Source organism: Myotis myotis, unplaced genomic scaffold (assembly GCF_014108235.1).
Source record: "Myotis myotis isolate mMyoMyo1 unplaced genomic scaffold, mMyoMyo1.p scaffold_m19_p_8, whole genome shotgun sequence".
Lineage (NCBI taxonomy): Eukaryota > Metazoa > Chordata > Mammalia > Chiroptera > Vespertilionidae > Myotis > Myotis myotis.
In genome coordinates, this window is record NW_023416390.1 from 6,718,538 (window position 1) to 6,744,988 (window position 26,451).

At 48.2% G+C, this 26,451-nt stretch overlaps 1 protein-coding gene across 6 annotated transcripts in view; it reads right to left on the bottom strand.

The window, feature by feature from the left end:
- Positions 1–26,451, bottom strand: part of ANKRD44 (ankyrin repeat domain 44) — a 232,764-nt gene that overhangs the window by 113,437 nt on the left and 92,876 nt on the right. For 4 of the 6 annotated variants that reach the window (XR_004969308.1, XM_036319342.1, XM_036319339.1 and 1 more), the window contains exon 1: positions 21,032–21,175. Coding sequence is in view for 5 of the 6 variants with exons in the window: in XM_036319342.1 (XP_036175235.1) it covers positions 21,032–21,160 (129 nt within the window). In the remaining variant the exon portion in view is untranslated. Of the gene's footprint in view, positions 1–21,031; positions 21,176–26,451 lie in introns of those variants that run through there. The other 2 variants (XM_036319340.1, XM_036319341.1) reach the window with 1 other exon arrangement.

Here is a 26,451-nt window from a genome sequence, read left to right on the forward strand (position 1 = left end):
AATTTTTTTTTTTCAAAATGCCTTATCTATTCTTCTACTTGACTCGCATAACATCCCTATCAGGGAAGACACACATTTCAGAACTTTGTTGTTAAGTCTTATTATCACCATTTAAAAGAGGGACTCTGAGCCCTCGCTGGTTTGGCTCAGTGGACAGAGTGTCGGCCTGCGGACTGAAGGGTCCCCAGTTTGGTTCCCATCAAGGGCACAGGCCCGGGTTGCGGGCTCGATCGGCGGTGGCCAATCAATGGTTCTCTCTCATCATTGATGTTTCTCTTTCTCTCCCTCTCTCTTCCTCTCTGAAATCAAAAAACATATATTTAAAAATAGTAATAAAAAAATAAAAGAGGGACTCTGAGCCCTTGAATTGGGTTGTACGACTTGCCCGCAGAGGAAACATGTTACGGAATGAGGTGTCCTGGCTTCCCATCTGTATCTGAAGGCTGACCTCACGGTAGTTTCTGGATCAAAGTCAGAATCCAGGACCAGCCAGGACGCTCGCAGCCTCAGCAGAGTGGCCGAGCCACGTGCTCCCTGCACTGGCCTTCACCTCCTCTGTTGCCAAGTGCACCCTCTGCAATGAACGGTCATGTGGCTCCTCACACCACCCACGAACCCAAGAGGAGAAAATACTTCAAAAGCAGGCACAGTAAGACCAGCACCCCCTGGAGATGGCTCATTGGAGGAGTTTTTAACGGATTGTTCAAGTACCACGAAAAGAGAGATCTTTTTCCGTTACCCTGGACCTCCGATTCCAAACAGCCCTTTGCAAAAAGACCCATGAAAAGACCCAGGTTTCTCCAGAAGGAAGGAAGGTAACCCTCCCTCTATGAATAGCCAGAGACACACAGCCCGTTGGCGTCTGAGCTAGATGTGCAGAGGGTCAGGGAGAGATCAGGCAGCGGAAGTGTCTGCCGTCTGTTTACCAAGGAAGCAGATGAAAGAAAACAGGGAACTCGAAGTATATACACGTGCGGTGAGCTTGACATGGGCAGGGAGTTTATTCTGGCAGCTACGAGCACTGGGCAGGCTGAGGGGGCGGCCCACGCCTTTGTTTTAAAGATGAAGAATTGTTTATTACATGCTTTGGAGACTCTCAGAGGTGCCCGATCTAATCTTCACTGCAAGTATCTGTCGTGCGCTAAAACAAACATCCCTCCCTCCATATAAATATCTTACGTCCCAAGACAGACAGATGCAGCAACGGTGAGAAAACAGCCCTGCAAGGCCTTCCTGTCATGAAATGCAGGAGTTCCCATCGTCAATGCAAGCGCCCCTGATACTGAAGGAGCAGGGAAGTGACTGACAGCTGGGGCCCAACGAGCTCCGTGTGCTAACCAGCAGGTCACCCGGAGCAAGGCAATGTCTACAGAACCTGAACCCAAAACAGGTTCCCTGGAGAGACTTCAAACCATGTGAGGAAAAGAGCCGAAGACACGCCATAGACTGAAGTCAAGCAAGAGGCTAATAAGAAAGACACTTGGTTTTCAGGTGGGGAATGCAAAGAAGTTTGTAAAGAAGAAAGCAAAGGAGAGAAGCATCCTGTTTCTTTTTAAAATCTTCATGTTTACTTTCACGTTTGAACATCTCACAGATCTAGACAAGCACAGAAAATGACAGACCTGTATGTTCCTACCACGAAAAGTCAAGCATGTTAACATTTTTCTATGTCTGCTTCAGACATTGTTTTAAAAGATAGCTTTAGGGGTACAGCACCATGAGAACTGTGACTGACTTGTTCTGATAATAACTTGAAGTGTGTGTGTGTGTGTGTGTGTGTGTGTGTGAGAGAGAGAGAGAGAGAGAGAGAGAGAGAGAGAGAGAGAGAGAGAGAGAGGTGTTAGGCTGTTTTCATTCTTCACCATTACAAATGGTGTTGCAATGTATATCTTTCTACGTGTCTCCCTGTGCATAGATATGAGATTTTCTCTAGAGCAGATACCAAGAAAAGGAAGTAGCTCAATCTTAGGGTATATTCATAGTCAACTGTACTAGGTATTGTCAAGTAGCTCTCAAAAATAATTTTAATAATTTACACTCCCACCAGCCACCTAGTAGGTCCTTTCCCCCACATTCTTGCTAATATTTGATGTTATCAACCTTATTACTCCGCCAATATGATGTGCCTGACATGGTATTTCACTAAGTACAAGTGAGATTAAGATCCTTTTCTTATGTTTATTAAAAGTTCAACTGTAGCCTGGCTGGCATGGCTCAATGGTTGAGTGCCAATCTATGAACCAGGAGGTCACGGTTCGATCCTGGTCAGAGCACATGCCTGGGTTGTGGGCTTGATCCCCAGTAGGGGGCTTGCAGGAGGCAGCCAATCAATGATTCTGTCTCATCATTGATGTTTCTCTCTCTCTCTCCCTTCCTCTCTGAAATCAATCAATAAATATATATAAAATCAGGAGAGGAAGCTGGAATTATAAAATATTTGAACTGGAAGGGTATTAGAGACATCCAGAGAGTTTAACTAATTGGCTCAAAGTCACATGGTGTTAATGGCAGTGGTGGAACTGCTCATTCATACAAATGACAGAACATTTACTGGACCTACTATGTGCCAGACACTGTGCTAGGTCCAAAGACACTGCGGCAACAAGAGACAAGTCCGGGCCTTCACGGAGCTTCAACGAATCCTGCCCACTTGCCCCCAGTGGGCTGTGCACTAGGGTAGACTGATACTAGATTAATCACACCAGTCAGCAAGAGCATACACACACAGTGTTAGAAAATGCCAAACAGACAAAGAAAGTGTGGCATGAAAGGAGACAGCTATTCTGAGCACAGCAATACCTCTTAGTTACCGCGTCTGTTTCTCGCTCTCTCTTTTTTGGGGACGGGGGGCGGGGGGGCTGAGGGGAATTAAAAGCAAAAGCTTAAAACAACAATTTCTGTGCTCCACCGAACATCATCTTAGCTGAAAGGATTAGTATCTCTTTACCAAGTTCTTTTTCAGCCTCTGGGTAGATATCTTAGAAACAGAGTGCATATGCAATACAGACAATAAAAATCGCCAGTGCAGTCATCGGGACCTAAGATATCAGATCAGCTCAATGCATCAACATGTTAACAATGATTATCCTCTGGGTGAGTAATTTTATGGGTGTTCTTCACACTCTTCTTTCTTGGCCTGTATTTCAAGTCTTGTAGATATAATGCAGTTTAGAAATAAGAAAACTAAATTCCTTTGTATATAAGAAACCAATTTCCTATTTTTAAAAAAACCCACAGATCTTTAATAAAAACTAGTTTTAAATATTACATATAAATAGTAAAGCACTAGACATTACTTCCTGTCCAAAGCCTTAATTATCTTGCAGTAGGTTTTAAATAATTGATATGTGAATAAAAATTAAAAATTGATACGTGAATGTGTTTCCTTGCAAAGGACAAAACATTTTGCTTGTGACCGCACGTGGGAAAACTGTACCTTGTGTAATGCTCCATGGCGCTGCCGAAGCACTGCCCTACACAATGCATCATCCAGCCTGTTATTATTATTACCAGTAATGTCAGAGGGAAAGGGAGGGCGAGAGAGAAACAGAAACATGAATGATGAGAGAAAATCATTGATCGGCTGCCTCCTACAAGGCCCCCACCGGGGATCGAGCCCGCAACCCAGGCATGTGCCCTCGACTGGAATTGAACCTGGGACCCTTTCGTCTGCAGGTTGACACTCTATCCACTGAGCCAAACCGGCGAGGGCGCATCATTCAGTCTTAAGAAAACCCAGGGAGAAGGACCACGGAGGCTCTGTTAACCCAGTTTTACGGGAAAGGAATCAAGGCTGACTCCGAGAGCTAATGACTTGCCCAGAGCCACGCGCCAACACTGGGTGCCTCTGGGCTTCCTGGCTCCACATGCTCTGCATCCGCTCACAGCAGTGCCCAGGCCTTCCTTATCAGTACAAATTCCTCTCCAAGCAAGAACCTGCGTCCACCCTCCTCACAGCACTCTGAAGGCCTTGGGTCCTACTCTGATCTTTCCTGTCAAGTAACCTGCAGGGCAGGGACACACACACACACACACACACACACACGCACGCACGCACGCACGCACGCATTAGAAGCATCCTCCAATGGTCAAGAGAACGCAGACTCTGGAGTCAGAATGGCCTGATTTTGAATCCCTCCTCTGTCACTGTGTGACTTTGGGCAAATAACTCAGTCTCCCTGACACTCATTTTCCTTTTCTGTAAAATAAAATAGGATCAAACTAGACATCCAACAAATATCAGTCACCCTAGTATTGTGATTATAACTATGGACATCTTTGTGGCTTATCCTGATTGTTTTTGGTTCCTCTTGGTGATCTGACAAAATAAGACTCAGAACAGTTTCTGGAGAAACTTTCCTGGTAAGAAATGGTATTCGCCAGGACAAGGACTGAAGTGCCTCCTCACAGCTGGCCAGTAGCAGCGCTTTGCCTGCCTCCTCTCCTGCAAGAAGCAGTCAACCCTGTGGGCAGGGCCATGCCTTCTGCTACCTCAACCCACAGGTAGCCGAAGCCTCTCCCAGACTCCGCGTTGGGCCTGGCATGCTTCGTCCTCCGCGGTGGGCCTCTGGTCGTGGCACCGTCACTGCTGACCATCTGCCCTTGCTCTCCCTGCCTCTCGCTAGCCAGGCTGTGGGCTCAGAGTAGAGATAATCCGACTGATCTCGCTATCAACCTAGCACCACGCCTGGCGCACAGTAGGTGCTCAATATATGTGTCTTGGAGGAATCAAAAGGAGTAATGTCTTGATTTAATCTTCGATTCTATCAAAACCTACAACCCAATGAAAAACGGCCTGTGTGAGGGTGGCCTGCAGGTTTCTGTGGTGAGAAGGAGAACTGGTTGTCTGAGAGGTTAAGAATGCCCAAGTGCCTCTCATCATTGATGCTTCTCTCTCTCTCTCCATCTCCCTTCCTCTCTCTAAAATCAATAAAAACATATATTTTTTTAACCATTTGTACTCCATACGTGTCTATAGATCCAAGCGGTGGACCTTTTTTAATTAATTCAAAATATCCTGGCAGTTAACTGATTAAAAAAGTACTGAAGGACCCACATCCCAATCAGCCATGTCACTTGACGAGGACCAAGAGTTCCTGGGGAAATTTTAATTCAGGGGGTAAGAAAGGACTTGATTTCCAATCTGGCTGAGTGAGGACTTTCTGCACACCTCAGGCCACTGGAGGGCTGGCCTCAGAAGCCACCCGCTGTGTCTGGGCAGCAGGACCCCTCTCTGCAGCACACGGTCAAGGGCATGAGGAGGAGAGGGTGGGAGAGGGTGGGAGAGGGAGGAGGGGAGTGCAGCTGCTGTGCTCCTGGAGTTCCCAGGAAACCTGGCCCAGGACGCGTTTCCCTTGCTCTCCAGGCCAGCTCTCCAGGCCACACGGTGGGGCCAGGCAGCTCAGGCACTCGCCCAGCTGAAGAGCAGGTCTCAGGAGAGCACCCCCACCCCCACCCCAGGGCAGTCTTTTTAGTGGAAGAAAGAAAGGCAGGCCCTGCCTCTATGCTGAGCATCTGTGGTGTTGAATCCCCTCCCCTGACTGGGAGATCGCAGTCCACTTTCTAAGGGGGGGTTGGGGGAGGAGGGATTGGGGATCTTCCTGCGATAGGTTCCTTGCACCTCACACTGCTCCCTTTCCTGCAGCTCCCCTCTAAGCTCCCATACCTGTCAACCCTGCTCCCTGCCAAGGGACCCCTCCCAGCCACAGGACACTGCTCTTCTGGGCACCAGGCACCAGGCCTGCCTGCTCATCAGAGCTGCCTGCTCCATTTTCTCCACCCTAAGATGTCTTACTTTAGAAGGCCCAGCCCTCGACCTCCCACAGGCCCTCCCGGCAACCACTCTCCAAAGTGGCCCCTTCCTCTGTGGTCCCTGGACTTTGCACGTAGCTGATTCTGCCTTGGATTTTAGCGCCTTGACCCTGGCAGCGCAACCCAGTGGGCCCTGGAGACAGAGGACCAGGTCCAAATCCCAGTCCTGCCACCTAAAGCCATATTGACCTCAGGCAAGGTCCTGACCCTCCTAGAAGCCTCCACGTCTTTGTCTGTAAAATGGGAACAATGATAGCACCTACCTCCAGGGGATTTGTGAGACGAAATGAAATGATGCTAATAAAGCCTAGAATATGATTAGCACTCAACAAATATTGCCCAGTATCATGTAATCCGAGTTTTCACTCTTCCCCTCACAGCTCATTCTTGATGGTTGGTAAAGACAGGGAGAGGAGCCTGGCCTGCATGGCTCAGTGGCTGAGCATTGAGCTTTGAACCAGGAGGACATGGTTTGATTCCAGTCAAGGCATATGCCTGGGTTGCAGGCTTGATCCCAGTGTGGTGTGTGCAGGAGGCAGCTGATCAATGATTCTCTCTCATCACTGATGTTTCTATCTCTCTCTCCCTCTTTCTTCCTCTCTAAAGTAAATGGGGAAAAAAATCATATATATATATATATGTATATATATATATATATATATATACACACACACACACACACACATATATACACACACACACATACATATATATACTAGTGTGTGTGAATATATATATATATATATATATATATATATATATATATATATATATATATATATATATATGAAACCTTGTTTCTAATATATATATGGAGAGAAATGGGTGGAGACGGAGATGGAAAAGGCTAAGGTGTCCCCACCCAGTCTCATCTAAATTCCAGGGCAATCAGATGGCACCATCCACACAGGAGGAGGGACAACATGTCCAAAGGCGAGAGAAACACGCTCTCTCACTGGGCCTGTGACTGAGACACACGGGGCCAGGGAAAGAAATCACACTCTGCTCAGCATGTGGGAGGTGCACCTGACAGAGGAGCCGGCCAGACAGGCCTTTCATCCATCTAATTGCTGCCTGGACCCCTGTGATTACTGGGGTGACCGGCAGGTGGCGTGAGTACGGGCCACAGTGAGGAGGTCACACCATGCTTCTCATTTCCTGTGGGTGGCAGAGACTGGGAACCAGGAGGCCAAGGGTAAGAACATGACAGGAGCTCAGAAAATGCAGTGCTGTGTCTAAACAGCAATGGGCAGATTAGCCACTTGCTGGCGTGTTCCCATGAGCGCCCCCCATAAAACACGATGTGAAGCGTTACCGATGAGAAGGCGCTGCCATGTACAGACAGCAGCAGGACCCGTTACCCTGGGGGAGAAATGTTTCACGGTGGCTATGGGCATCTACACGCGGCAGCATCGAAAGTTGAACTTATTTTACAAAACACACTTCAAACGGCACAGTGATCATGCAAATGATCTGACTCACTTTACGAAGTGCACAGAAGGGCTTTATAATGATTTTTACCATGGGCCTGGGAGAGGGATGCGAGGCAAACGGGGGTGGGGAGGGCAGTTAGAGTAAAGGGGGTCCAATACATGGTGACGGAAGACGACTTGCCTTTGGGTGGTGGGCACACAATGCAATAGGAAGATCACGAGTCATAGAAATGTACACTTGAAACCTACATAACCTTGTTAACCAATGTCACCCCGATAAGTTTAATAGACAAAAACAAAAAGAATATTTTCCACACTGAAAGGAAGTGCTGTGCATTGTGACTTCATGGTGAAGCCACCGGAACGGATCTAAGAACAGAGGCCTTGGGGAAACTGTGTCCAGGTAACGTTTTTTTTTTAATAATTCAAACCTGTCTTATCTGTTCTAGTCTGTGAACATCCCTATATCATCCAGTGAACTACGCCCAGTTGCTTCACTTCTCAGGGCTGGGCAAGCAGAAGAGACTAGAAAAATACTTGTTTACACAGGACTGGCTCACGGTCAAAAGGAGAACATCCTTGTCATCAGGTTTAATGCAAAACAGCCAGCCCTCTCCCTTTACAAGGCCCTTCCTCCCTGAAGTCAAATCACCCCGCGGCCACGTGCTGAGCTCGGCCATCTCTTATCTAGCACGCCTTGAGCAGAGCATGAGTCTAGCTACCTGCCCCCTGTAATTTAGGAGTCAAGATCTTTGCAATGATGACTCATCTTTGGAGCCCTGACCTGCCATGTCAGGAGTTCAGCTGCCAGGCAGGGCCTCTGTGGGGACCCCAGGCCACGGGCATATATATATATATATGCCCATATATATATATATGATTTTTTTCCCCATTTACTTTAGAGAGGAAGAAAGGGGGTCCTGTGCGGGTGCTCAGGCCAATGGCCAGCACTGACCACAGACACGTGAGCGAAGACATCTCCAGACGACTCCAGCCCCCATCTGTCAATCCCCCAGCTGACGAGTCCCCCCAGCTGAGCCCCAACATCATGGAACAGAGAAAAGCTATCCTGCTCTGCCCCGTCTGAATTCCTAACTGACAAAACCCACGAGCTGTGGGATGGGGTGTTACGCGGCAATAGGAACCGTCCTGTGAGGTCCCGACATGCTCTCTGAGTTATTAGAGAAAGACAACATTATGTTTGGTGGTAAATGGCCTTATTTGTTTTCCAATCCAGGGCAAGCAGGCAGTCACTAATATCCGATCTACAGGGCAACGCTCGAATAGAGGCATTTACTAAACCCCAACACCATCTCTTATGAACCAGCAACAGCCAGGGACTCTACACGCAGGATCCTGGGGACAATGGTGACTTCACTGTCCTCGGAAAAGTCACTCTTCACTTCTGTCCCCTCTCTCAGGAATGAACTGTCTCTCCGCCTCCTCTTCCCACATCTCTCCCCGATCTCTACTGCTCAAGCCAGGAGCCCAGGAGTCATGCGTGGCACCTATCTCTTCCTTGCCCCTCACGTTGAATCCCGCATCGAATCCTGTGTGAGCCCCTCCATGAAGTACCTGGGAGCAATCACGTCTCCCGCCTCCCGGGGCTACAGTGAGTGAAGCCCCTAGAGCCGTGGTCGGCAAACTGCGGCTCGCGAGCCACATGAGTCTCTTTGGCCCCTTGAGTGTGGCTCTTCCTAAGCCTTAGGAGTACCCTAATTAAGTTAATAACAATGTGCCTACCTATATAGTTTAAGTTTAAAAAATCTGGCTCTCAAAAGAAATTTCAATCGTGGTACTGTTGATATTTGGCTCTGTTGGCTAATGAGTTTGCCGACCACTGCCCTAGAGCTCCTGAGGGCACAGCAGCCGGACCACAGCTGCCACCCACTCCAGGCTCCTCCTGCCACCCCCTTCACCAGAACCATTTACATTTAGGTTGAACCTGAACTCCTCACTCAGCCCTGATGGCCCGGCCCCTCCTCCTCTCCCCTCCAGCCTCCTTTTCCTCCGCTTTCTCTCTGACTCACTGGCCTCCAGCCACACCAGCCTGCTTCCAATTCCTGCCGCTGTCACTCTCTCCCCAACCCCTCAGGGCCTTTGCGCATGTCTATCTGGACTGAAACATGAACCTCATCTTCTTATGGCCCCCGTTTCTCATGGCCAGTCTCAGCGTCACTGTGGCCACAGCCCAGAGGGCTCCTTCCCGGCACCTTTGGTTCCGGATCACAGCACACTGTCCTTCACAGCGTCTTCTCCGCGCACATGCGCCTACTGACCCATCCCCTTCACCCGCCTACTGGCCGTCTTTTCATGACACTGTGAGCTCCTGCAGGCAAAGCCCAGGCCTGTGCCCACCGCTGTTACACACCTGTCACACCACTCCTCCCCTCCCGTCCCCCCGGACTTCCATTTCCTTCCAGTTTGACCATGGCTAGTAGCTCTCCAAGTGTGGCCCCGGCCAGCAGCAGCGGCGCCTGGGACATGGAAGAAACGCATGTTCTCGGGCCCCACCTCCCAAAACAGAAACGGGGGGTGAGGCCCAGCAGCTTGTCCTGTGACCACCTCCAGGAGGGGATGCACATGCAGATTCAAGAACGACCGCCACCGACTATTCTAGAGACTCTCGTTCTACAACAGTGTCCCAACGTGTGAGCGCGTTCTGCTGGTGTTGCGGGACAGTATTAGGTATTAGGTTAACATAAATTTTAAAAAAGGTCGGCACTCAAAGCCAAATGGCTTTGGAAGACACTGTGTTCAAAGACGTTGAACCCATTTTCTTAAGGCAGGAGTTCTCAGAACCATGAATATGGCGATACGCATTGTAGATCATTAAAACGCAGGGAAATTGGCAGAACTACTTCCCAATTTTAGTTAGCCACAAAACCTCTTTGTTCCTCCTAAACTCCTGCCAGATTTGCTCTGGACTCTGAGAAACACACTTTGGAAAATGTCCTAGCGTAGGCCTTCCCAGAGAAAACCTTTCTAGCACCATCCCACTCCACTGCGTCTAAGTCCCCGGCGGTTGCTGCTGTGAGCTTTGTGCATCTTGCTCTCCTTTGCTCTTGCCTAGATTGGAAGATAAAAGCTTCATAGTCGGCACATCGTAATGTCTTAATGTCCGTAAAAGGAACTCTGGTCTTTGTCAAACCGGGAAGTGTTGATCAGGGCAGACCTGGAAGGAGAGAACACGGCAGCAAGTCCAGGTGGAACTGGGGAGAGAAGCGGGTGTAGTCTCCTGTCCTGTTCGGAAGCAGCAATGAGATCCCTGCCTCGGGTGCGAAAAAACCGTCCTCTAAGGAGCACCCAGACCCTGCTTCTTACCTGGGGCTGGGAGAGCCTGGTTTTCTCCCCCAGGCAAACGAGGGGAGGAGTCAACACTGCGCAGGTGACTGAACACCCTCTGGGCCTGGCTGACCCAGCAACCTGGAGAAGGCTGAGCCAGCTTGGAAACGGGACATTAAAATGCCCAGGCCACCCAGCCAGCGTTTACTTGATCGGGGCTAAGGATCAGCTTCCTAATGAAATTTTACAAGCTCAAGTGAACACAGAAAACATGTGCTTCTCTAAAAGCAGCCCAGCTTGTGTGGCTCAGTGGCTGAGCGTGTCGACCCATGAACCAGGAGGTCACAGTTCGATTCTCGGTCAGAGCACATGCCCAGGTTGTGGGCTCGCTCGATCCCCAGTAGGGGGCGTGCAGGAGGCAGCCCATCAATGATTTTCTCTCATCTTTGATATTTCTCTCTCTCCCTCTCCCTTCCTCTCTAAAGTATTTTTTTTTTTAATAAGAGCGAATAGGTCTGTTTGTACTGTAATCTGCCATCTGCAGCATAGACACCCCCAACCCTCGGGGTACAGAGCGGTTCTGTTCGGGGCCTCCAGCCCCTCTGTGACGATGAGGTGGTCAAGCGTGATGGGAGAGGGAGGGCGGTGATCTACAAGTTGGTCGTGAGCACATCCGCCACATTCATTGGTTTTGAAACTGAAGAATTTAATGCCCCAGACCCTGACGTACTCTTTGGGCGTTTGTGCTAAACACCGGAGCTCGCACACAGGACCGAAGGAGAGAGCGCAGTCAGCGCTGGCTCAGCGTGGGAGTGGGCCGGCTTTGGCGTGGCGGTCTAGCTGTTCTTACTTACTTACATGTCAAAGTCAATGACACGGGAGAGGGAGAGACGAACAGGCGAGCACAGAGGGTTTTCAGGGCAGTGAGACTATTCTGTTTGATGCTATAATGATGGATACATGTCATTGTACTTTTGTCAAAACCCAAAGAATGTACAACACCGAGAGTTAATCCTTATATAAACTATGAATTCTGGATCCAAATGATGGGTCAGGCCCTCGCAGGTTTGGCTCAGTGGATAGAACGTCGGCCTGTGGACTGCAGGGTCCCGGGTTCAGTTCCAGTCAAGGGCACATGCCCGGGTTGCGGGCTCGATCCCAGTGTGGTACGTTCAAGAGGCAGCAGTCAATGGTTCTCTCTCGTCATTGATGTTTCTATCTCTCCCTCCCCCTTCCTCTCTGAAATCAATAAAAATGTATTTTTTAAAAATGATGAGTCAGGGTAGGTTCGTGGACTGTAACAAATGTACCACTTTGAGGGGGTATGTGGACAATGGTGAGGCTATGCCTGTGGGCTGTAGGGAGTATATGGGAAGTCTCTTCCTTTCAGTTTTGCTGGGAACCTAAAACTGTTCTAAAAAGATAAAAGTTTATCAAATTAAAAGTTTCAATAAAATTAAAAGTTTCTAAAGATATTTTTGGTCATGCTTTATATAAGATTAAGAAAACATCAATTGCCCAATTATTAACTCTACCATTAGTAACAACAGAGGTGGTAGTAGAAGCTTGGAGAAGGAGGGGATAAGGACAGTGGTTTGGCTTAAACCCTCCCACCATCCCCACCCCACACCCACCCATGCACTTCCTGACACTGTTGCTTTAAGGGTCCTGACCACTCCAGGAGTGTGCAAGGGCTGACATTTCTGTTGTAGCACTGACCATTTCCTTTGATGATGTGATTAGATATCTGTCTCAGCCACCTGATCAATGATTCAGGAAGTCAGGGACCCTGTCCTATTCAGCGTATCGCCCCAGCCCGTGGCCCAGTGCCAGGAACTCGGTAGAAGCTCAATATGTGTCTGTTGATTGAATAGAAGAAGTGAAACAGCAGTGGTTCGATAGTTCATTTAACTGCCACATGTGTTTTAAATATGGTCTTTCAATATTCAAGTTTAATAGGGCTTGAGGAAATACACCAATTAAAGTTAGGACATGTGCAACACAACCTGTTTTGAAATTGCTGAACAGCTAACTAAAGTCTGACTGTGTCACTGGAAACAAGATGTTCATTGTACAGCCCCGATGGATTTACATGAGCAAAATGCAAAACAGGGTCAATCATGGGATTTTTCCAGAACAGTTTCACATTTAGCCAAGGACTATTGAGTCATTCTTCAAAATTATGGGTGGTAAGCCCAGCCGGTATGGCTCAATGGTTGAGCGCTGACCCATGAATCAAGAGGTCCAGTTCGATTCCTGGTCAGGGCATATGCCTCGGTTGCGGGCTCAATCCTCAGTGTGGGGCGTGCAGGAGGCAGCCAATCGATGTGTCTCTCTCATCGATGTTTCTATCTCTATCCCTCTCACTTCCCCTCTCTCTAAAATCAATAAAAACATATTTAAAAAAAATATTATGGGTGGTAAAACCTTCCTTAGCTTTTTAAATTATATCTACAAAATGCTGTACAAATAAATTTTTGTCCTCTAACAAGTATTCTTTTAATAGGAAGCTCAGAATGAAGGTATTTGCATGTGTCCCCATTCTGTACCTGCCTGAAGTCAAATTGTCATAATAAAATCAGACTTCTCTGACATTTAAAATCTTGCCAAAAGCCAAGAATTCTGAATATTACTTTAGGGCAACGCAACATATTTGTTGTCCAGTTTTCCTCTTTAAGAGAAATGGCATTAAAGGTTTTATGATATGAATGACCTGTATCCTGGAATATGATTTATCTCTGAGGGAATTTTATCCCCCCCCTCCCCCCAGTTTTATTAAGGTATAATTGACAAACAAAATGGTAAGACACTTAAAGTATACAACATGACTTGATATATGTATACACTGTGAAAAGATTCCCCCACTGAGCTAACACCTCACGTATTTACCTTTTAATTTGGATTCCACATATGTGATAGCGTGTGGAACTGTCTTTCTCTGACTTACGTTCCTTAGCATGATATACTCTAGGTCCATCCATGTTGTCACAAGCAGCAGGGTCTCCTTCTTTAAGGCTGGAGAACATCCCACTGTATGCACGGAGCACATCCCCTTCACCTGTCATACCCCCGGGACCCCTGGCTGTCACACTCGGCTGCTGTGACATGCTATCATGAGCCTGGGTGCCGCCATCTTTCGGAGTTAGTGTCTTTGCTTTCTTCAGATAAATACTCACAAGGGGAATTTCTGAATCATGGGGTAGTCCTATTTTATTTTTTGAGGAAGTTCCATACTGTTTTCCATAGTGACTGCACCGATTTACATTCCCATAAACAGTGCAAAGGGTTCCCTTTTCTGCACATCCGCACCCACACTTGTTCCCTCCTGTCTTTTTGATGAGAGTCGTCCCACCAGGAGTGTGGTGATCGCGAACAGTGGTTTGGATGCGTTTCCCTGGTGATCTGGGATGTTAGGCCCCTCTTCCTGTACCTGTTGGCCACCTCTATGTCTTCTTTGAGGGAATTCTATTTTCTAAGGTACCAAGAACAAAATCGCAATTCCTTGAGAAAACAAGAATTTTATAAATAAATGTATTCAATGGTGTTGAGTGAAATTCACTCTCTAAAACTATCATTTACCATGAGTTTATTTTTACAGACAATGCAATCCTTACTCAACGTTCTGATTTTGTTCCCAATCTAACTTACTTTTTTCAAAGTCTACAATTGGATAAGCTTTTTAATTTTTTAGTTCTGGAAAGCACAGCTAACATAAAATTTACCATCTTCACCACTTTCCTAACCCATTTCTAGGATTGGTACCATTGTTGCCATAGGTCAGACTCAGAGAGCCCATGAAAAGGAAGGTGTTGCAGCCGTTATTATAAGCCTCTGACGGAAAGCAGACCCACTGTGACAGGGCCTAGAGGAATACTGTAGGAATATGAACTATGTGAAGTCAATGTTCATGTATCCACACAGGTAAGTCTCAAACCCATAATGCTGAGTGAGTAAAAGCAAGTTAGCGAGGACACAAACAGTTTACTTATGTGATGTTTTGTTTTTTTAAATATATTTTATTGATTTTTTACAGAGAGGAAGGGAGAGGGATAGAGAGTTAGAAACATCGACGAGAGAGAAACATTGATCAGCTGCCTCCTGCACACCCCCTACTGGGGACGTGCCCCCAACCAAGGTACATGCCCTTGACCGGAATCGAACCCGGGACCCTTCAGTCCGCAGGCCGACGCTCTATCCACTGAGCCAAACTGGTTAGGGCTTATGTGATGTTTTTAAAGACACGCAACACCATCTATTATTCTGGTATATAAGTTCACATGCACACATATAAATTTTAGGGTATAAATAAAATTAGAGTGTTTAGCCTGGCCAGCATGGCTCAGCGGTCGAGTGTTGACCTATGAACCAGGAGGTCACAGTTTGATTCCCAGTCAGGGCATATGCCCAAGTTGTGGGCTCGATCCCCAGTGCAGAAGGCAGCCCATCATTGCTGTTTCTATCTTTCTCTCCCTCTCACTCCCTCTCTGAAATCAATAAAAATATATTTTTAAAAAATAAAATGAGAGTATTTAAAGACAAGGGTGAGGGGTGTTTAACACATCGCACAGTGGTTCCCTCTGGGGGGTTCCCTCCGGGGGAGGTGACGGGACAGAAAGCCTATGGCTTCAGCTTTGTCCCTTGTCCCCAGTTTGTCCGGCGCCACTGGGGACGGGGGTGATCCGGTGTGAACAAGCCACGTCCTGTCTCACCAGCTGACACGCTGGTGGAGGGAGGCAGACAGAGACACACACACACACTGCACGCTGGGTGCTGAGAGGTGCCAGCAGGAGAAGGTCAGAGGTCACTGTGGGTCTGTTTCACACGGGAACATCAGGGAAGGCGTCCCTGATGAGGTGGTATTCATGCAAAGACATGAGTGACACAAGGGCCATGTGTTTATACTGGGCAAAGCTCTACATCTATAACATTTTCTTTTGTGGTTTTTTTTAAAGTAAATATGGCAAAGTGTTAACACGTGTTCCATCTCCGCGGCAGGCTCGCAGTTATTCTGTTTAAAATTTTTCATGATAAAACCAGAGGGGTTTTTTTTGAAGTCCACTACCATCCATTCCTGACAGATCAGGAGGAAAGACATCAGATGGCTCGGGATTTCTCCCGATGGAATCTCTCGAGCCTGTGGCTGCAGATGGTCTTTCCTTGGGGGTCCTGCAGCCTGGGGGCCCTGAGAAACAGCCGGCAACGGGCAATGCTGCCTCGCCGTCCGGCTATGCCTGCTCGCTTGGTTATTTATCCACCTGTATTTATCTACCTATCCTGGCTTCCCAAATCCAATACATGTCTTGTCCGACACGATGTTCTGCTTTGGAAGGGAGGAGGCAGAAGAGGAGGAGCCGATCCAGCACGTGTGTATTAACTACGGGGAAAGGCATCTACACAAACCAGTGAGGACACGCGGTGTAAGTCAATGTGACGCACTGACCTCGAAAGACAAGACCTCTGGGAGCTGGAGGGAACACACATGTTATCAGGAACCACATCCCAACAAATACTAGGCATAGGTATAGATATAGATATAGATATAGATACAAATATATAGATATAAATAGATATAGATGTAGATATAGATATAGATATACTAGTAGATATAGATATAGATATACATGTAGATATACATGTAGACATAGATATATAGATATACTAGTAGATATAGCTATAGATTTAGATATACATGTATATATACATGTAGATATACATGTAGATATACATGTAGATATACATGTAGATATAGATACAGATGTCTGATGTTTCCCTTAGGGAAATTTCCGGAGTCACGTTGCTGTGTTAAAGGGTGGGCACAGCTGAATATTGATAGAGTCTGCCAAGCCGCCCTCCAGAGGGGAGTCCAAATTACACTTGCCCCAGAAAGGGACCAGAGTGCCCCTTCATCTACACCCTCCTGGAGGTTTCATTCTCATCTTTGCAGACCTGACAGGTAAAGAATGATACTGTGTGGCTGTCTAATATGAACCTTCCATTTCAGATGAGGTTGAGACTGAGCACCTTGTCTCATATGTTTTGAAACATTTATGTTTTTTCTTTGGTGAGTGGCCTCTGCACGTACGTCTAATGTAGAGGCGCCAGGTCCCTAAGCTCACAAAACACCCTGGTCTTTATTCCCCTACCAAATACTTTATTGAAAAAGAAAAAGGAGAAAAAAAAAAAAGTAAAATACACACAGGTGAGGGGAATACACAAAACAGCTGGAGGCTCCAAGGCTGTGCTATGGGGTTTGTATTTCTAAGGTTCAGGGAGTTGACGTGGCAGAATGAAGCTGCGAAAAATTCAGAGAAGATATTAAATGTATCACTTCAAGTTCTTTTGGTAAAGTCATACTGCACCCTTCTGGGTGGATCAAAAAAATATATTCCATTTTTACTCGGTAGGAGGGATTAAGCAAAAAAGAAAAAAAAAAGACAGAACTCAGGGGCATGGACAGCGTGTGGTGATGGGGGGGGTGGAAGAGGGCACAGAGGCGATACATGGTGATGGAAAAAATAAAAGATTCTATTTTTAAAAGAAATAGTGCACATTTCTAGTTATAAATAAGTCATGAGGATGTAATATACAGCATGGCAACTATAGTTAATAATACTGTATTACATATTTGCAAGTTCTCATCGCAAGAAAAAAACATGGATAACTCTGTGTGGAGATGGATCCTGACTAGACTTCCGGTCTGACCATTCTGAGACACAGACACACAGGAACAGGTTGTGAGCTCACTGGGGATCACCTGTCTTGTGTTTTTTAGAGTGCCCTCCTCATACAATGTTGCTATGGCTTCTTTTTTCTCACTTGGAACCTCAGAGGCCACTATCACCTAATCAATGCCTGGCATCCAAAATGCAGCTTTAATGTGTTTTTTTTTCCTCTATAAGTTCTTTGCCAACATAAGCTTAGCTTTCACCTCAAGATTTATTCTATTGTATTCACATAGCATCCCTTCCCATCCTGGAATTGGGGAGAGTGAGCGAAATGCCAAATCCTGTGGTCATATAATACACATTAACAGCTTGACAAAACAGATGGGGGTAACTTGGGGACAACCCAAGTGTAAAAAGACATTTTTGAGGCTATTCGAACAAAATAAAGTTGAATATACACTGGGTATTAGCTAACATTAAGGGATTATTGTTCATTTTACTTGGTATGATAATGGTGGTATGCATGTGTGTGTGTGTGCATTCATATTTGTTAGTGATACTTTAAAAAACAAATAACATCACGGGTTTGCTATCACACAAGATTTGCTACAAATCTTGGAATTGTAGTCTCTCACAGTGTAACAGACTTTAAACATCGCCTAGGCCAGGCATGGAAAAAACATTTCCATTTACAGGCCAACTCCATGCTCTTCCCCTCTGGCTTGTGATGGGCTAGGAGAAACCTTGGTCTTTACGAGTCAAAGAAAAAGTCATGACTCATCAGTGATGCTGGCTAAGGGCACGAGTTAGGACAGTAGGGCCACATGTACTGTTATCAGCACCGTGTGAACCCCGTCTAGTGGTCTCCCAGGGAGCTCATTACTTGTCAAGGCAACTCATTACTTCTTCAGACAGCTGTCTACTAAGTTATTTTTCACATTTTGAGCTGAAATCTTACTTTCTGTAGCTTACAATCACGTGACATAATGATTAAGTTTAGTTCCACTTGGACTTGACAGTGTTTGAACTACCTGGGAACACTCTCCTGTCCCTTCCAAGTTTAAAACATCACGCGGTCCTCCAAGCACTCCTCAATGGCACGGACACCACCTCCATCGTCACCACTCGCCCATGACAGGCGTCCCCATGTAGCACAGAAAACTGTCTGTTGATGTCTTGTTGTCAAAGCACAAACCCCAACATGCCATGACTGCATTAAAGTTTTGGTTTGCAGAATCTCTGCATTCGTTTTTAATTCAGATGTTCTCTCTTGAGCTCAATTTGGCTCGTCTGTTGAAGCCTTCTAAAATCTTTCCAGTCGTCCTGGCCAGGTGGCTCAGTTGGTTAGAGCATCGTCCCATACACCAAAAAAAGGCTGCGGGTTCTATTCCCAGTCGGGGCACATACCTGGGTTGCTGCTTTGATACCCGATCTCTCTCCCCTTCTCCTTTTCTCTCTCTTGAAATCAATAAAAACATATGTTGAAAATAAACAAAAAAAGAACACACTGTGCAGAAAAGTGGTGATCGCTCGAATTTCCTAGAATTCCGTAAGGCCCAAGATTGGCGTGGCCAAGATTGCTAACTATTCACCAGAGTCCATTTGCTCCAACTGGGGACATGGCTACGCTCATCACTCCCCCCCCCCCAACCCCCCGTGCAGTTAGGTGCGGCTGTGCCTGAGCTCTGGTGGAGGGGAGGGGAGTGGAAGTGACTGTACCACTTCCGAGCTGATCCATAAAGCCCTCCCAGGCTTTGCTTCCATGCTCTTTCCCTCTGGCTGGGCTGGAGCCGAATCCCTGGGGTGACATTGGAAGCCACAGGTTGACACCTGGAGCCCCATCTGGAAAAGAGCCACCTCTCTAACGTGTTCATAAGAGAAACCACCTTCTCTCCTATTTGAGAGTCTGTGTGTTACAGCAGCTAACCCTTCTGACTAATCCAGTAGAATTAAGTTACAGCTAAAATGAAGCTCTCCTAACCTTTACCAACTAGCGACCGTCACTCTCGTAAGGAGACAGAGGCCATTCAGAGGCCAGGACGATCCTTCTCCCGACCCATCGGCTCACGACCACGAGGAAGATAGGAACCTTGCCTCTGGCTCGCCCGGGCTTGGGCCGCAGCCACAAAGCACGCGGGCAGATTCCAGTGATGTCAGGACTCGGCTTGCCTTGACCCTCAGAAACACGAGTCCCGCCCCGCAGGTCTTGGGCAGATGCCCGACTGCCTTCCCGGGCGCTCTGGCTCCGGCCTCGTCTGTGCTGACTTTGCAGAAATGCCTCAAAGCACTGCCCGTTATTGTCAGGGGAGAAGCTGCCAGAAGCGCTTTCAAAAAGCCACAGCGACCTGCACGGCCAGAGCAAGGCCGCACCCATGGCCCACCTTCTGAATGAAGCATTCAGCCGATCGATCGATCAATCGATCGGGCAGGGATACACCCTCAGATAGTTCACGCCCTGGGCAGAGCTCCCCTCGCGGGGCAGATGGGCTCCCCTTTTTCTGTTGCTTCTACTCAGCACCAGAGACTTCAGAGAGAGTTCCCTCCCCGATGGACCGGGCACTTAGGTAACCAGGTTACCTTAAGAGAATTAGCAGCATGTACTGCATGTCATTGCTTGTTCCTCCCAGGTCTCAGCAACGATTCGAAGGGTAAATGATTGACTAACTCTTTCTTCATCACAGGTTCATTGGCTTTGAGATCTTCCCAATACAATGTTTTTCATCTTTTAGGAGCCAGAGACCCTTTTACTAATTTGGTGCAATGTCTTGACCCTTTCACAGAAAAATACAAATGCCCACAGGTGCATGCGTACATGACACATGATGTCAGGCACACACAGCATGCCTAGTTCATCCGTGATCCCGGGCCCATGCACACTGCAGGGCAGAGGTCAGCAACCACTCCCTCTAAAGGGCCAGACTGTACAGAGTTGGGCTACTGGGACCACACAGTCCCCATCACAATTACTCAGCTCTTCGCTGCGGGCATGGCTGTGTCCCACAAGACGTTATTTATAGACTCTGGGCTTCATATAACTTTCACGTCACTAAACATTACTCTTTTCATTTTTTCAGCCATTTCAAAAATAAAAGCTATTGTTTGTCGGTAGTCTGTACAAACACCGGTGACAGACCACAGCTGGTCAGCCCCTGCTGTAGGGCATGGGTTCCAGATATAAAAATATTACATCTTTGGATTCACCCGAGGATATTTTTCCATTGATTTTTAGAGACGGTAGAAGGGAAGGGGGTGGGGGGGAGGAGAGAGAGAGAAAGACATGGATTGGCTGCCTCTTGTACAAGCCACAACCAGGGTCTGGGATCAAACCTGCAACCCAGGTATGTGCCTTTGACCGGGAATCGAACCCGAGACCCTTTGGTGCAAGGGCCAACACTTTAATCACTGAGCAACACCAGCCAGAGCTTCACGAACTTCCATGATGAACGTAGGCGGCAAACCTCGGCATCAGCAGTAACGGTGATGGGCCCCCAGCAGAAATCCCAGGTTCGCTCACCCCACATCAGAGCACTTTCACACAACGCACAGTACGGTCAGAGTGCGATCTGTTTTTGAATTATGGTCACTACTGGACCTTCTGCTGCATCTTGCTACTTAAATGCATTGCTAGAGAAGCACATCTACTCTATCACAAATCCGATTTTTTATATTTTGATAACTGTACTTCAGTGTCATTGATTTCCTTTCTAACCCTAGACATTTCATTTTACGGATTTAAAAACAGATTTCTGAGAAGCAGTCCTGAGCTTTCGCCAGCTACCAAGGAGGCCACGGTACGGGGAAGGTGAGGGGCCCGGGCAGGAGCACAGCATCGCCTACCAGAGCATTCACGTCTTCCGTCTTGTGGATGAGCATGCGGATCTCCTCCGGGTCGCCGCTGAAGATGGCCTGGACCAGTGGCGGCTGCAAAGGCAGGAGAGTCTGAATCACAACTATGACTAAATACATTCGATTGCATGCAGAGGCGGGAGGCTAGAAAATGTGTTCCCCAAAGTGAATCCAACACGATCAGCTGGCAGACAAAGACGGATCGGGCCCAGGCCTCCCTCCCTGGAAGTCTAGTGGGGAGACAATTGCATAAAGAAATAACTATAACACGATGTGGAGGCCATGACACAGTCACATCTGACCTGGGGCTACTGGTGTGACATGAAAATCACCCACAGTTGAAATGGTCCTTGACAGGCCCTTAACTTCCCCATCACGGAAAGGACCAAATCTGTGATTTTGTGCAAACGGACCCCTGTAACCTCCCCGCCCCCACCTCTCATTAGACGATGTCCCCGGTACCCCATCCTCAAACAATCCATCCCCACAGGACGCTAGTGGCCATGCTGGCCTCCTGCGCGCTTCCATGTCAACGTTGGGAAACCTTGGGCATCATTCCCAAACACCTCCCATCGCGTGACCAACAAGCCTGAGTATTTTAGACTCGATCACACCCACTGCCTCCCCAAAGGGCGTGGTGTGAAGGCGGTTGAGGAGCAGGAAGAGGGGGCGATACTCAGCACTTCCTATTGGCCTCGCCTACATCAAGCAAGACCCCACGCATAGTGGGTCTATCAAGTGTGATGGAGACACAGCTGGAAGCGAAACCAGCTCTGCTGGGCGCAGGTAGGTGAGGAGAAGGGCCCAGAAAAGCTTCAGGAAGCGCCTTCATGAGCATGAGCTTGCAAACAGGGAAGAAAGGGAGGCCAGGCGAGCACTGGGGGCCTGCACGCGCAGAGGGGTGGAGACACACAGAGCTGATGCGTCAGACATGCTGCCAGCAGCCTGGCCACCAGAGTGTGGGGAGCAGGAGGACCAGGGGTAGGCTCTGGGCTGGCGCTGGGTTTGGCCACGGAGTGAGAATCCTGGGCAAAGCCAGCTCCACGCCTGCAGCTCATTCCCCAGCGCAACGGGGGTGCGCACGCTCTCTGCAGCCCAGCCCCTCACAGGACTGTTACCAGGAAGAAATGAGGTAACATATGGGAAAACCCTCTATAGCCATACAACCCTACACAAACAGCATGTTTTATTTTATTTTATTTTTTATTGATTTCAGAGAGGAAGGGAGAGGGAGAGAGAGATAGAAACATCAATGATGAGAGAGAATCATTGACCGGCTGCCTCCTGCACACCTCCTACTAGGGATCAAGCGCACAGCTCAGGCATGTGCCTGACCGGGAATCGAACCGTGACCTCTGAGCCACACCCACTGAGCTCAACAGAAATACTGAATCTCGTTTTTCTGTTTCATAACCCTCTGCCTGCTGTGCTCCTGGCCAAATGCTCACGTGCACTTCCCCGCCTCTGTGAGCCCCAAGAGAAAACGAATCTCCACGCCCAGTAACCACAGACGACAAGCAGAGGCAGAGCCCCAAGGATCTCGGCGTGGAGTCAACAGCTGAGAAGTTCAGGTGCTGAGGGACAAGCCCATCCGGCGTGAGGCACCTCGGGCTTCACCTGAGGAGGCAGTCGGTAAGAAAGCCGCTCACCCCTCACCAGCGGGGGGAACGCGCACGGCTCTGTGGCGCTCAGTCCTCGCGATGCTCAGGAAAGACCAGGGCTCCGGCCACGCTGGAAGGTTCCAGGAGAGCCACCCGACAGGGCGGGTGCGGGCAGCTTCCCCACGCCCTCGGCACCGCCCCGGGCCTGCCTTGCAGCGCACCCCCAATGCCCAGAATCCCAGCAGAGGGTGGGGTGCACACCTGTCCACACCCGGCCGGGCTCCGCTCACCGCTGCTGTGGAGGGGCTGTCAGTGCATAGAACTCCCGGCATCCGCTGGGAAGGGGAAGCCGAGCTACTGCTGGAACTCTCCCACACTGCAGGCACATGCACACATGCACAGATACACCCACACGGACACGCCTGCGTTTGCACGGGCATCTACACGCGTGTGTGTGTACACAAAGGTAGATGTCGATTCCCATACAAACCCCTCACCCTGCCCGCGGGATAGGAAAGTGCCTGTTCTCCATCGTCCTGCCAGATGGCACCTCTCGCCCCAGCCGGCCGCGTGGCCACTGCCACATCCTCGTCCTCACAGCCCTGAATCCAGGCGTCACCGGGCTCCAAACCAGAGCTTCACCGGCCTGGGCTCTGCTTGAGCGGAAGCTGCGTGTTTGCCTGGATGCAATTCTTGAACTAAATTACTGTGACTCTTGAGCAAGTTAGTATTTTTTTTTTAAGACATAATGGGCCCAGCCTGCATGGCTCAGTGGTTGAGCATCAACCTATGAACCAAGAGGTCACGGTTTGGTTCCCGGTCAGGGCACAGGCCCAGGTTGCGGGCTTGATCCCCAGTAGGGTGTGTGCAGGAGGCAGCCGATCCATGATTCTCTCTCATCACTGATGTTTCTATCTCTCTCTCCCTTCCTCTCTGAAATCAATAAAAATATATATATATTTTTAAAGAGACATAGGGGTGTTTCTTTCTTTCTCTCTCCACATCCCCACATACAACATGCCCAGCAAACACACTGGTATTCTCACTGGCTGGGATTTTAATCCGATCCTACTGTCTTCTTTTTCCCTAAATATAACACATTACTCTGGGGATAAATATTTGGGGAAAGATAGATCTAAATACTGTATCAATTACATAATTTTAAGGAAGGAGAACTATTCTAATTACAGCGTCCTTGCGCGTGAGTTTAAAGGACTTAGACTGTACTGATCACTGATTGGAAACCACTGTATCCTTGGAGCTTTCGCCTTGACCTGAATAAGGCTTAGAGGCAAAGTCTTCCCTGAAAAAGAGTAGGATCCTAAGCTGGGCACAGACGGGCTTTTCTTTTTGACGTTTCAACATGTGACACCAGCTTCCACAAAACAGGAGGGCGTTGGGTGCAGCCGGTCCAAAGCTGACGGACACCAATTCATAACAAGGGTCAAGGTTATGAAAAGCAAATAGTGGCAGGGGACAAAGGGAGATTCTGATGCCATGAAACCTCAGGTTGTCGTTCCCTAAAGAAATGTAACAGACAGGTGATGTACTGCAGAACTATATGCCTGAAAGCTGTGTAGCCTTATTAACCACTACCACCCCAATAAATTCAATTTTAAAAAAAGAAATGTAAACTCTTAAGAGAGGTCTGTGGGAATTTCAGCTTCTATTAGGAGAACTGCCTTGGACTGACAATGACAGCCAGGTGCTATGGATAGTGGCACAGCCCCTTGGGTAGACCCAGAGGCACAGGAACACCTCCTGTGCCTGCCTCACCAATGGCTCAGTTGGGCGCAGCACTCAGAGGGGCCTTGTCCTGTTTCAACCTCACCCACTAGCCGCACAACCCTCTCTGCCGGGAGTGCCGGCAGCGGCAGCCAGCTCCTGGAGGTCACTGTCTGCACTGACTGGTGACATCTGACCCCTCTCCGACGGAGAAGTGCTGGGCAGAGGTGTCCCTGGAAGTTGGCGCCACTATAAAGGACGTGGCTAGCTCTTGCTACCACTAGAAACTGAAAATGCATCCATAAAATATCAGTGTCTCTATGCACATCTCCCATCAGCCCATACAATGCAACGCTTCTCGATTTTAACCTCAGTCTTTGAGAACAAACTGAAACGATACCAGATTCCCACAAATAAGATGCTGAATCAAGCACGTACTGACAGTCTTCTCAAATTTTGCAGTAGAGTCACAATTCCACTAGGGGGAGCAAGACGGTAATCTGTCACCTGGGAGATGGGAGTACTGGTAAATGCTCAGGTTGTGTCCTTAAGAAAAGCAAGGTGGCTGGAGGATGCACTGTATTCAGACATAAAAGACCTCGAGCTCCCGATAGGGTTCCTAGTATAAGTAAACACACTTGCTCTGTACAGACCCAAAGGAAAAAACACATCCCTCTTGATCCCTGAGGCCCCAGGCATCATTCTCATCATTGCAAAACCCAATCCAATCATTCCCTCAATTTCACTTTTTAAAGTGCATCCGACAGGTGTGTGTGTGTGTATGTGTGTGTTTCCAGAGAGGAAGGGAGAGGGAGAGAGAGCTAGAAACATCAATGATGAGGGAGAGCCATTGATCAGCTGCCTCCTGCACACCCCACACTGGAGATCAAGCCTGTAACCCAAGCATGTGCCCTCCCCAGTAATCGAACTGTGACCTCCTGGCAGACGCTCAACCACTGAGCCATGCCGGCCAGGCGCATCCAAAGTTGAGGAGTACAGTCCATTGTGGGTTCTATGGGGAGAGGGCCCCTGTATAGAGAATCCACGCCAACCTGCAAACAGGCCCTGGGTCCCTCCTCCCAAATCCCCTAATGAAGCCACAAGTTTGATTTTTTGCTAAAACCTTGTGCGGGCACTTCACAATGCCTTTGCCAGAGCTGCGTGCTCTTTACTAATCCGCCGGCTCCGGACGGAGAGCGGAGTGACAGAGGCTGTCTCGGAGCATCCGTAACCACCGTCAGAGGCGAGAGGTCCAAGAAGACGCCCCAGCCACACGTGCCAAATTCCTGGCACGCTGCGCATCTTTTACTGAGTTGATTGGGTCGTTAAAGACTCCAAGTATCAAAGAAAACATCTTGCATTCGAATCAGGAGTGGGCGCTGGGACTCAACCAATAGCCAAGAGGGGGAAATGATATTCCGAAACATCTGTCCATACTTGAGTGTTCTGAGTGCCATGTGTCATGAGAGCAGGCCGGGCGCGCGCTGGTAGTAGCTGATAGCTGATGCGGCAATAATCCCGCCATATGAAACCGTCGGCTTCTCTGAACATGCCGAAACACCTCATAAGTCACAACTGGGTTTTGGCTGAGGCAGAGCTTGCGTTTTTACAAAAGGATAATAAAAATTTGTTCAAGTCACTAAATTTAATGGGCAAAACTTGTTCGCTCTATCATGTGGGTCCCTGTGCGATCTGCGAGAGTGCACCATGGATGCTTCCTGAATATAGATCGCTCGCTGCTTGGGAGAAGGTCCCTCCATCACAGGGGGATCATGATGATTATAGTGTCTAAATCTGTGTCCCTTAAGAGCTGTACAGAATACACTGCGTCCTCACAGCATTTTTAATGCAGGGCCACATGTCTGGAAATGCCTCCTATGAACTACACTGCAGAGCAAATGCCTGTAACATTTCCAGTTACTTCCAATTGTTATTAATAACAGAGAAACTAATAAAATCCCAAGTATCAGTAACATCCTCCCTATCTGTAGCTATCTGTAACTCTTTAAACATTATGAAAAAACTAGAGGCACGGTGCATGATATTTGTTCACTGGAGGGGGTGTCCCTCAGCACAGCCTGCGCC